The sequence below is a fragment of the Eleutherodactylus coqui genome, chromosome 5 (genome assembly GCF_035609145.1).
Source record: "Eleutherodactylus coqui strain aEleCoq1 chromosome 5, aEleCoq1.hap1, whole genome shotgun sequence".
NCBI classification, from domain to species: domain Eukaryota; kingdom Metazoa; phylum Chordata; class Amphibia; order Anura; family Eleutherodactylidae; genus Eleutherodactylus; species Eleutherodactylus coqui.
The window spans coordinates 42,413,169-42,425,917 of NC_089841.1; the positions used below are offsets into that span (position 1 = coordinate 42,413,169).

At 44.6% G+C, this 12,749-nt stretch overlaps 1 protein-coding gene across 2 annotated transcripts in view; it reads left to right on the forward strand.

Annotated features, from left to right (window-relative positions):
* C7 (complement C7) overlaps positions 1 to 12,749 on the forward strand; it is a 49,067-nt gene that overhangs the window by 12,458 nt on the left and 23,860 nt on the right. For both annotated transcript variants that reach the window (XM_066602386.1, XM_066602387.1), the window contains exons 4-10: positions 1,538 to 1,679; positions 3,452 to 3,593; positions 3,824 to 3,962; positions 5,612 to 5,749; positions 7,875 to 8,118; positions 9,694 to 9,807; positions 11,112 to 11,278. In XM_066602386.1, the coding sequence (XP_066458483.1) occupies positions 1,538 to 1,679; positions 3,452 to 3,593; positions 3,824 to 3,962; positions 5,612 to 5,749; positions 7,875 to 8,118; positions 9,694 to 9,807; positions 11,112 to 11,278 (1,086 nt within the window). The remainder of the gene's footprint in view (positions 1 to 1,537; positions 1,680 to 3,451; positions 3,594 to 3,823; positions 3,963 to 5,611; positions 5,750 to 7,874; positions 8,119 to 9,693; positions 9,808 to 11,111; positions 11,279 to 12,749) is intronic.

Genomic DNA, 12,749 nt, shown 5'->3' on the forward strand with positions numbered 1-12,749 from the left:
AATCATAATGTCATCAGACAGTGGATTGGAAAGGGTTAAGGGGTTTTCAGATATGCTGCAGGCGTCTCATCTGTGGTGTCTGGCTGCAGGATCTACACACTTTTGCCACTGATTTTAATGGAGATTTGACCAGTGGGGGGATAAAATTGAATTTGGACTTTAACAGGCTTCCTTATAGACTTCAGTGGAGAAGATATTGGGACACATTCAGTCCTGACATCAGTGAGAGACTCTGGAAATATCTGATTTAGGAAAGTGTGTTATGTAAAAAGTCCATTATTAAAGGGATATTCCAGTTGCAATAAATACATGTTATTTATTGTATATGAAGAAGAGTGATACAATGCTTCTACATTCTTTCTGTATCCATTTCTGGTGCTGTTTTTATAATTGCAGTATTATCTGTTACCACTAGATGGCTCTTTAGTACCACAGACCTGGGGGAGGTTATATAAGGGGCTGCTGGCAGGAAGTGTGGCAGAGTGCGGCTAAAGCCACATGGCAAGCAGAGGTCCACAGCATGGAGCTGCTTTCAGAGAAATGGCCTGATAAAGGGGAACCCCAACGGGAGGCTGGTGTGAGTGAAGCAGCTTCAGAGAGATATGCAAGCGGTGGAATGACTGCAGTAGCCTATATCCTAGCTCCTGTGAGACACACCTGAGGATGCTGAGTGTTTATGGTGCAGGAGGACACCGCTGAGACAACATTGGTCAGCAGTTTTATGAGATGGAGCATTGTACACTGATAGTTGAAGTGGAGAGGACTCTAGTGATAGGATGGGTTCAGAATGAGAGTCAGTGCGGAGAAAATATTGGCTATCTAGAGAAAGGCCTTTACAAAGGGTTTGGACCCAAAGTGTTGGACCACCCGGTGGTCTGGGACTGTACTTTGGTAGTAGTGATCAGCATATGTGTTTGTACAGAGCTGTGGTTGGTCAGGAGGTAATTCAGTGAAGGGTGGTAGTCTAGTAGTCGCAAGGACTCACAGACGCATTGGGCAATTCTAATCAAGTATTTGCTGTAAACTCCATGAGGAATGTGCAGGCGAGGTAGGTTTTGTCAGAGGGTAGGCTCATAGAGGCCAACAGTGGCACAGAAGGTTTGAAAGAAAGTCATGATAGGCGCAAGATGAGTGTATAGGGGACCCGTGGTATGATGTGCGGTCCCCTGGGCACTGGTAAGAGGCCACTAAATCCAAAGTCGAAGTTGGTGTTGTGCAACTGTTAAAGAGTATTTACCTACTAAGTGTGAACCACAACCACCACGTGCATTGTACCACTGAAAGTGACTGCAACCATCAAGTATGCTGCACCTAAGTAACAGAAAATTCAGCAGTAAATGCTGATGATGATGGGGCAATTGCAATACAAAAAAACCCAAAAACACATGCAACGAATGATTCTCCATGGGAAAAATGACTTGCACCATAGAAACATCTTTGGATTGTTGATGCTAATTCTACTTATTGGGATTCTTTTTCCTTTTAGGGGCAAATGTTCCTGGAATTGACTGATATTCTCTCACTGTTTCCCATCTAGACCCGTAGACGAACCATTGAGGTTTATGCTCAGTTTGGTGGCCTGGAGTGTACTGGAAATTCCTATGAAACTCAGCCCTGTGTTGCCACCAAGGGATGCCCCCTGGAGGACGGCTGTGGGGACAGGTTCCGATGCTTCTCAGGTAATGTGCTTATGATACGATTGAGTGATGGCAAGAAATGACAAAATCTATCAAGAACTGGCCCGAAGAACGATTTGGAAAATTAGTGTGAGGCATAAGATGCCCTTTTGCCTCGGTCATTACAATGTACAGTATGTACGACCAGGCTCAGCGCATGATGTGTAAAGCATGGCTGCGCAGTGGGCACTGGCATCTGCTCTGGATTGTCTGACTATGATGCCAACCCTGTCCAGGACCCCAGTGCTGCAGCCAAGTTCATATTCACCCTCTAGATCCTAGATATTAATCCTTTATGGACGCAGCCTATTTTTTTTTTTCATTTTGGTTTTTCATCCCCACTTTTATCCATCGACATAGCTTTCTGAGGGTTTGCTTATGCCGCCAATTCCTTGGGGAGGTCTTGTTCTTACAGCGTACAGCTCATAGAGTAATAATACAATACCATAGTATTGCATTATACCATGTTCTGACAGGCATGGCTTGATAGGTAACAGGCATGGCAGCCCTGAGGGCCTTCAAAAGACACCTCACAATCTCATCATGAGGGGGCTGTTCGTGACCTCCGAATATGGATGCGGGCATTTAAATGCCGCTGTAAGAATGGACAGTGGCATTTAAAGGGTTAACGCCAGTGATTAGAGTTCATGCTGGCTGTAGCTGTTGCAGGTGGGTGTCAACTGTCAAAGGCAGCTGGCACCTGCCATACATGGAGCAGGATCAGCCCCCGATATCGCTCTATACAAACTCCGTGTCTCCATGAAGACAACACCTGTCCAGATGTCCTGTTTGTCCATATGTCGCCTTTGTGCCCCCACACAGTAATAGTGCCCCACACACTTTTATAGTGCCTTCTTTGTGTGGCACACAGTTGTAGTGCCCCCAAATGCAATAAAGATGCTCCAAGTAGTACCTTCAAACATCTTAAAGATGCCCTGAGTAGTATCCCCAAGCACATTAATGATTCACCCAGTAGTACCCCCAAAATACAGTAGAGATGTCCTGAATAGTTCCCCATGGCAAGGATGCCTCCAGCAGTGCCCACTCATAGTAAGAGTACCCTCTTAGTAGTGCCCCCTTACGTAGTTAGCTCCTCTGAACTTATCATCTGCTGTCTGACTCTGCGCCAATACCTCAACTTAGGTCTAAAGGAGGAGGTCGAAGCAGGCAACAACAAGGAGATGCTCTGTGCCGAGTGTGGGCACTGTGTAGGGACTTAAATGGAGGGGTGATGACAAGGGAGAATGGAGTCTGGTATAAGCACCCAACCATTTGGGTCAGTGGGACAGCAGTTGAAAACCAGAACCCTCCCACTGGATCTGGGACAGTTGGAAGATCTGTATTAGTACATCATAGGAGCATGAACCAGACAGTAGAGGCCCTCTACAACAGTGGTTATCACTATGGAGGACTTGAGACGTCCTTGTTTTACATGGATGGCGATTTAGTTACATTTCCCCTGTAGCAGCCATAGTTTTGCCCCTGCAAAATCAAGTTATTATCAATGGCACTGGGACGGCAAGAGGCTAAACTGGCAAGTCTGTCTTAATGATCCTTTACAATGGGGAGATTTTGCTTGCCAGTACTGTACTCTACATGTACACACATGGAAAAAAGTTCCTCTAACTTTTTGGAAAGTACAATTCTTGTGAGCCATCAGGGTGCCCCCGTGTGTAGATAGACTTGGGTCTTATCTGAGTCACTTCGTCTGCATCACCTGCCGTCCTTTGTGTAACATGGGATGGGGTTTAATAGTCTCCGTTTCTATGCTTCAGGTCAGTGTATCAGTAAAGCCCTGGTGTGTAATGGTGATCATGACTGTGAAGAAGACAGCAGCGACGAGGCCAACTGCGAGAAGCGCCACAAAGTGTGCGACACTGATAAATACCCCCCTAATACGGAGCTAACTGGACTGGGGTAAGAAAAAGGGAGACTTTCCATTATCGTTTATTACAAAACCACAAGTTCTAAAATTCTGACCTGATCGCGGTTTGAAGGCCCTCCCCCCCCCCCCCCCCCCATGTATTGGGAGCCCATTTTTTCTATTAAGGAAGGTGAAAGGTTGTAGATCCTAAAGATTATATAAAGGATGATGTGAAATGCATCAGATGAATGTTATTCTCTGTTTTGTCATTAATCATTTCCAGGTTTGATGTTGCCACCCAAAAACTGAAGATCGGGGTCATTCATACCAAAAGTTTTGGAGGAAAATGTCGTAAAGTGTTCAGTGGTGATGGCAGGGAGTTCTACAGGTTGAGTGAGAACGTCCTCACCTACACGTTCAAGGTAACTGCACTCTTTTAAGGTGGATTTACGCCTGCAGATGTCGGGGAAAGAAGGATCAGGTATGCGGATCTCACCAGATCCGATCCTTTCTTCCTGCAGAAGACCAGAGTGGTCTAGAAGGACGGAGGGGTCAGGCAGTGGTTTATCCCCCTCTACTCAATTAAATAAACGCATGCTAAGCCGTAGTTGCTAATTTTTGAGTAGAGACATGAGGGAGATTTTTAAAAGTAATTTGTACAATTTTCCTCCATCGTATGCTCCGCCCATTTGTATGGGACACGCCCTCAACCTTCAGCATTTAAATCTCAAACAGTACATGTAATCCTCTTCATCTCACCCCAAAGTGAATACAGACCAAAGGACAGACCTTCTAATGTAATACAAAGCCAGCCCAGTGTCTAAACGAATACAGACAGCAGAGCAGACCTGTAAACTAATGCAGACCCCAGACCAGACCCCTAAAGTAAAACACTCCAGGCCAAACCTCTAAACTAATATAGAACCCATTGACAAATAGAGACCCCAGGTCAAACCCCTAATTTAATACAGAAGATAGACTCACCCTTTAATGTGCTGTAAAGCCCAAATCAGACCTCTAATCGAATACAGACCCCAGACCAGGCCTCATAATCTTAATACAGATTCTATGCCCCCTAATGTACGGTAATACAGACCTCAGACCAGGCTCCTAAATAAATACAGTTGCTAGATCACCCCCCCCCCCCTTATTTAATATAGACCCTAAACCAAACCCTCTAATCTAATACAGACCCCAGATGAGACCCCTAATATAATTCAGACTCCAATTCCCTAATATAATACAGACCCCAGACCAGACCCCTAATATAAAACAGACCCCAATCCCCTAATATAATACAGACCCCTAATATAATTCAGACTCGAATCTCCTAATCTAATTCAGACCCCAGACCGCACACTAATTTATTACAAACCTCTAGCCAGACCCCTAAATAAATACAATTGCCAGACCAAACTCCCTAATCTAATACAGACCACAGACCAGACCCCTAATATAATTCGGACTCCAATTCCCTATTATAACACAGACCCCTAATATAATACAGACCCCCAGACCACATACTGTAATTTAATACAAACCTTTAGCCAGACCCCTAAATAAATACAATTGCCAGACCAAATCCCCTAATCTAATACAGACCCCCTAAATACAGACTAGAACCTCCAAATGCTCACCTAACTTCACTCCTGGGTACGATCACAGACTAGCACATGACGGGGCCTCCAACATCAGGACGTTATCTGGCTGTCCATGGGAGTGAAGAGGACTGCAGAAACAAGGAGCGGTCAGAATTAGGAGAGTTGCCTGCTGCTCTGGGGGTTCAGGACCTCTCCCCCTCTTCAGAGCGTCTCCCTGATATCCCAGGAGAGTTGTCAAGTACATGTTCGGCCGAGTGTACATGTTTGTGGTGGAAAGTAGCTTTCCATTGATTTAGTGTTTGGCTGATGACATCAAACGTGTGCACCCCCTCCTCTCCCCGATGTACAAATGCTGGATTCATCCCTAATTACAGCCCCATCCATCAATCTCTACTAGCTATTTTTAAGCTTTATGACGCTTGCATACTGTATATATAGGCATTTATACCGATCTTCTTTTCCTTTTGTAGGTGGAAGCTAATAACGACTTCAGCTATGATTTCTATAACAGTAGCTGGTCCTACGTGAAGAACACCGAGGAGCAGGTCAGGTCCAACTATGTCGGGAACAAGGATGTGTCCAGAACCTTCACAGCCTCCAAAGAAAAGGTAAAACTGACCGGCAATCCCAGACTCCACGTAGTGTGAATAGACAAATGACCCCTTTATTGGACTCCCATCTAGTAGCGCGTTGGACTCCTTTGGCCTTCAGAATCGCAGAAATTCGCCATGGTGTAGATTCCACAAGGTGGTGAAATCATTCTGCAGGAATATCGGCCCCTGCGGACAGGAAGCTTCTTGTAGTTGCTGCAGATTAGATAGAGGTGCTGACATGTTCTGACCGGCTGACAGGAAGGGGTCATCGATTCATGCTGCTTGCGCCAAATTCTGACCTCCCATCTGCACGGAGCAACAGAAATCTGAATCCATCTGACCAGGAGATGTTTCTCCGCTCCTCAGTGATACAATTTTTGTGCTCTTTTGCCCCATGGAGTCTCGTCTTTCTGTTTCTCTTAGACACAATGCTGCTGAAACTGGTTGTTTGCCCCCATGTTTCAGTCTCGGGTCTTACAACACAAGCATCCACCAACCCCCCCCCCCCCCCCACACACACTGTCAGCCGCGGCCGGGTCATACTCTCACTGCTCCATCTGTCTTTGGCAGATTTACTGTTCGGTTTTTGCTCATTCCTTGGTAATAGAAGTCTCTGTAATAACTTTAATGGTGTTTCATGACCTCCTTACTCTTTGTGGTCTGAAGGGCAGCGCTCTAATAGAATATTAGGACATGGAAAACAAGTTTATTTTTGTGGTCAAAGGCGGACTTTCTGCAGAATAAAAACTCTTCCTTTAGTTTGTTTGCAGCTCCCTTTTTACCCCTTAGTGACGCCGCCTATTTTGGACCTCAGGATAAAAAGTATGTATAATTTACTGCACGGGTTGTTATAGATGCAGCAATACCAAACATGTTTTTGTTTTGTTTTTTAAACAAAGAGAATGTACGCAAAAAGTTTTTTTAGTTACTATTTTTTGACATTCTTGACTATTGTTTTTCACATTGATCACCGTATGTAAAGGGTTAGCAGCGGGGAGCGGTGGTTTCACCGATCCCAGCTGGTTTGCAGCAGTTGTTCCAATTCCTGCAATGTAGCAAGAGCAGGTTGTTAGTCACAGGCAAGGACCCCGAGGAGAAGACAGAAGCGGTTTTTAACTGCTCTGCATTCTCTCTTGCAGGATACAAAGTGCTCAATGAGGGCTAGTTTACACGAGCGCTGTTTGCACACATTAGAGGCGCGCACAGAAAGTGCTTCTATTACAACCAAGGGTTTCCTATAGAAGCGTTCACATGAAGGAATTTTAGACGCGCAGAGATGGGACATACGACTGCAAGCTCGCATCTAAGGTCAATGCTACTGGAAAAGATAGGACCCGACCTATCTTTGGTGCATGCTTTCCATAGACTCCTATGGGAGCTGGAAAACACCCGTTCACGCGATCTTTAGTTCAGTATGGGCGAGATCTTTTCACGTGCCTATACTGCGCGGAAACAGTGCTCATGTGAACGAGCCCTGAGTGCTATGTAATAAGTAGAGAAAGCAGAATTTTTACTGCCTCCTATGGATGCTCCAGTTAGAGTGGAAAAGTGTGAAATAAAAAAAAGAGTGTGAATGACCCCCAGAGTTCTTATGACATCATGGAGGACATGGAAGATAAAAAAAAAGTTACAGAAATAAGTTTTAATATATATATATATAGAACCTTCAGTAGGCTTCGGGCTGCCATGCTAGCCTATCGGCACCCCTGAGTGCGCTGACTGTGAAGACAAGCGGTTTGCTTTGACCACGGCATCTAAGCAGTTAACTTCCGCAATCGAATTTAACTCTGATCATGGCAGTTACTGGCGGCTCTCAGATGTTAGAAGCAGGATTTTGGTGGTCCTTTGTGTAAGAAATGGGCGAGGAGAGGTCATAAAGTTCTACAATATACAGTATATTAGCAATTTACATTTTTCCAGATCTCTGCTTGCTGTCACTCACTGCCTTGTTTATTCCCAGAGGATAGTGATCAGTCATGTGATAAACACAGAGCAGTGCGACTCGTTAGTTTTCGGAGCCCTGTCTTGTAACGAGCCGCGCTCCTGTTTGAGGCTACATTTGCAGTATAAATACAATAACCCTTTCATGACTGTTTCTTATATAAACCTGAGTAACGCAGAAATCTTTTTGCCCCTGCAGAGTTATCAGTTCTTGGTTATCAGGAATCATGTAGAAGTGGCGCAATTCATCAACAGCAATCCGGAACATTTAATACTCGCAGAACCGTTCTGGAGAGAACTCGTCAACCTCCCGTCAGTCTACGATTACACCGCGTACCGAAAGCTCATCGACAGATACGGAACCCATTTCTTGCAGTCTGGCTCTCTGGGTGGCGAATATGAATTCCGGTTTTATCTTGATTCTCAGAAAGTGACCCAATACGGTACAAAATGTCACATCATAATGATTTATCGCCTCTTAGTCTAGCTGGAGGAAAAGTGGGAACAACTTGGTGTTAATAGGGACATTTGGTGGGAAGTGTGGAAATGTTCATGTAATGTCTGCACTGACCGGCCCCTTTATTAGACCCCCATCTAGTAGCACGTTGGACTCCTTTATGCTTCAGAACCCCCCAATTGGACGTTGCGTAGATTTCAGCAGGTGAATAAATCGTTCTGTGGGAATATCGGCCCCTGCGGACAGGAAGCTTCTTGTAGTTGCTGCAGATTAGATGGAGGTGCTGACATGTTCTCACCTGATAGGAAGGGGTCAGCGATTAATTTGCCCAATTCTGGCCTCCCATCAGCACTGGGAAACAGAAATTTGGATCCATCTGACCAGGAGATGTTTTTCCGCTGCTCAGTGATACAATTTTTGTGCTCTTTTGCCCCCCAGAGTCTCGTCTTTTTGTTTCTCTTAGACATAATGGCGCTGGAACTGGTCGTCTGCTGTTATATCCCATGTTAAGGGATGGCAAGTTATCTGTTCAGACATGTTAGTTGGAGCATCAGTGTTGTATTCGGTTGCTTCAGACTGTGCAGTGGCTGTTGGGCAGACCGATTCCTGACATCCTCCTCTGACCCCTTTCACTGATGAGTTGTTTCCATCCACAGGATCACCTTTTGCCAAATACTTTACATCAATCACACCATTCTTTATATACCATTACATGAGGAAATCCCACAAGGTTGGAATCCCGGCCCGGCTAGTCTAGCACTGATAACCGGACTCGTTGGAAGTCGCTCAGATCGCTGTTTTTTCCATCTAATGTGGATTCACACTGAAACTGACCCACGGAGAACTTGTCACGTGATTTTATGCTGCAGTCGGAGATAATTTCCATACAGGAAAGCGCCAATCATGAGAGGCCCGGGGCTCTAATAAACTGGCCGGTCAGTGTACATTATAAGGAGCGGTGGTCTTCATGCTTTGCAAAAATACGACTCAGCATCTGCTGACAATTACAGGGAAGTAGTTTTACAACCAAAGTATGGAGACCACTGATGAAGGCAAACTGAGCTTGTGTCCATGATGGGAGGACAGTCCATACTGCAGCGCAGATATTATCAAGTGAGTTTAATTGCTGGCGATCTTAAATTATGAACTTTTAAAACCTTTTATCAGTCATTACAATCTAACATTGACTTCTACCCATCATCATCCAACATGGTGCTTATGCTCAGGAACTTGAAGGGGTTTTCTGTTTCGGACAATCTCTACTTATTAGAAAGTTTCCTAGACAATAGGATGATCACAAAGTGATCAGCTTTAATATCTGAGGAAGTATTCAGTTTCTCTACAGCTTCCCCGAAGGGCAAATGAAGTATTACACAGTGTTCATTCATATCAATGGGTTGTCTATATAATACAGGACAGGCCCTCCGTCAAAAGATGATATTCTTGATTAGAGGACCCCGCTGTATTAACTCACAATTCACTAATAGGGGGTATGAGATCTTTTTTCTTTATACTGAACATTGTTTTTAACCTAAATTATGACGCACTTGTATTTTTCTAGACGGATCAAAGACAAATTTTGAGCAATGCACTTCCTCCAGCACAGGATTTCCCTTCGTTAGGCAAACAAAAACAGAATGCAAAAAGTTGTATGATGCCATAAGATCGTCCTCAGGTAGGTATCCTCTCAGAAGGGAGTGGATGAATATACACTATGTTGACAAAGGTATTGGATGTACATAGAAGGTGATGAAATTCGATTTTATTCACATTTCTCCATCCGGTGTTGGGCCTCCTTTGGCCTCAGTGACTGCAGTAACCCTCCTAGGCCGCTTTCCACCAAATTCCCATAGATGTGTGGAGGGATTTGCCACCATTTCTCGAGGAGAATTTCAGACAGTGATGCAGGGGTGATTGGCATGTTGGGCGCGCATGGATACAGCGTTCTAGTTAATCCCAAAGATGCTAAATGGCTTGTCAATGAAGTTTGCAGATGTTCTCATTAAACGAAACCTCAGCACTGTGTGCTGTATGACATGGTGGTCCTGCAGCCTCCGAGGAGCAGGCTCACAGCTGAGCAGACAGCGGGGTAGAGACCTTGTCAGGGGCTCTACTACTGGGGAAGATCACAGGGATAGTAATCGGGGGTTACCTGTAGTCCAATTGTCACTCGTGACACAACCGTTTCTTCTTCAGGGATGCATCTTGTAGAAGAATAAAATACTCCACCACCAGAAGAGTATATTTTGGAACAAAACCGGGAACGGTCGATCTTATCCATTTTCTTAAACGTTTTAGTAAAGTCAATAACAGTTGCAGAAATCACAGCTTACAGGAATTACATCTCAGTGAAACTCACAGGGTATTTGTACAATCCACAGTCCAAGTTATCTGCAGGTTCCTTCACTCCCGGTACTCATTTTCTTCACTGGCAAAACACCTACACTTTCTACCTCCTTTCGCTATGAAGCGATTTCTTTCTCTCAGCACTCAGCAGTAGTACAGTGGATTCCTGGGTTGAACGGGCCCAGGCATAACATCAAGCAATCACTTGGCCTTCTCCATGCTCCACACACAGATCGCTCTCTGTAGTGTGTGACTGACTGACAAACTCTCACTCAACTCTCCAAACTGACTTACTTCTCCGCATTGCATTCTGCAACCACATATATCATGCAACGTGCTCACAATTGACACACACAAAACGATACATTTTCCAGACAGGACAGAACATACCAGACAGTAACCCTTTAAGTCCTGCAGCCATCCAATACACATAAATCAAATGCATTCCACAGACAACTTTTATTTGTGCCAGATACACCATTATTATTAAATGTGCAGCCTTGTATTTGTGTCTGCTGGGGTTTTTGGATAACTTCATACAACGCTCACAGTAAGATCAGCATGTCCTGTTCTCCGAGAAACCACTTCATCCTCACCAGTGCTAGAAACACAACTCTCCCTGTACATCTGCAGGTGGCAGCAGGAAAGAAGTTGAAGGCCAAGCGATTGTGAAAGGAGGAGAACCCAAATTTACCTCTGCGCTCAGCTACTTCTCCCTGGATAACCCAGTCGCCAATGATCAGCGTTACGCTGCCTGGGCGGGTTCTGTAACCAATCTGCCAAGCATTATAAAGTTTAAGGTCAGTACAAAGTTTGTGCATTACTGAAAATCTTAACAAAAGAGTCTAAAGACCTCTGCGGCCAGTTTAATAGTTCTGTCTGATATGGAAAACCCATTTTGACACCCTACTAAGGGATTCTGCGTTGGGGTCTGCCCGTTCAGGATCCCAATCTCTTACTGGTGAATGGCTATAAAAAGCAGCTCTATCTCTGGATCCCTTCGTGCATACATGCATTTACCTAGATAGTTTATTCATTTGGATGAGATCTATGTAATACCTTATTTCTCCTCCGGGGGTGCTGCAGGGAAAGAAACAACTTGCTGCAGTGTTTCTTGGAAGATTACAGCTCGTTGGTGGGCATCTCAGAGTGGGACAAATTGATACCGACCACCACTAGCGGACCCCTTTAATGAAAAGAAAGCATAGGAGGCAAACTGCCTCTTTAAAGGAGTTGGTCACTCTATTAGCAGCAGATGTTGTGTTTTATGTCTTGGGGCATTTTAGGCAAGACGATTATCGTTTAAACGGGCAAATGACGTCAGCTCTAGTTCGTTCGCTCTCCTGCAACCTGTTTATACAGGCAGATACATCGTTAGCTGGTTCAACCATCGCTGTATAAGTGACTGAGAGGGACTCAATGACTGCTGTTTAAACCAAACGATAAGCAAACGAGCCAAGAACTATTTTTATGCTTGTATAACATGAACAAACAAGCAAAAAGTGAATAATTATCATTCATGGTTCAGTTATTGGCGCACATTGAGACCAATTGATTATCATTCACTTTTGCTCATTTAAACGTTTTTTTTTTAACAATCGTTGAATCTAAAAGCACCTTCACTAATTCTTCTTTAGGTCCTCCCTTGTGTCTTTTTGCTTTGTTCCAGAAGCCATGCTCCCACACTCGTCCACCTCCAGTTATCTCTAGAAGGTGCTCCTGTCCATTAGATAGTAGTCTATGGAGGGGCACATAATCATGGCTGGTCTTAGCATGGGTTGCACATACATAGCTATCGCATAGGGCACTGGCCACCAGCTTATAAGGGTGACCACATGGATGTCCACTCAGCCAGATGACCTTCATCCTCCGTGCAGCAGAGTCTTATGCAATTATTTCAATCATCCTCCCTAGCTCTGGTTTGTATTCAGTATAGATAATGCTCTGTGAGCTAAAACAGCCCGGACTCCAGACTGATATATATACAATGCTAGTCCTGCTCTCAGCTGAGAAGTGGATCCAATTGTATCCAGTGTAGACAATGCTCTGTGAGCTAAACAGACCGGAATCCAGACGGATACATTGTACATAGCTAGTCCTGCTCTCAGCTGAGAAGTGGATACAATTGTATCCAGTGTAGACAATGCTCTGTGAGCTAAACAAACCGGACTCCAGACTGATACATTGTACATAGCTAGTCCTGCTCTCAGCTGAGAAGTGGATCCAATTGTATCCAGTGTAGACAATGCTCTGTGAGCTAAACAGCCCTGA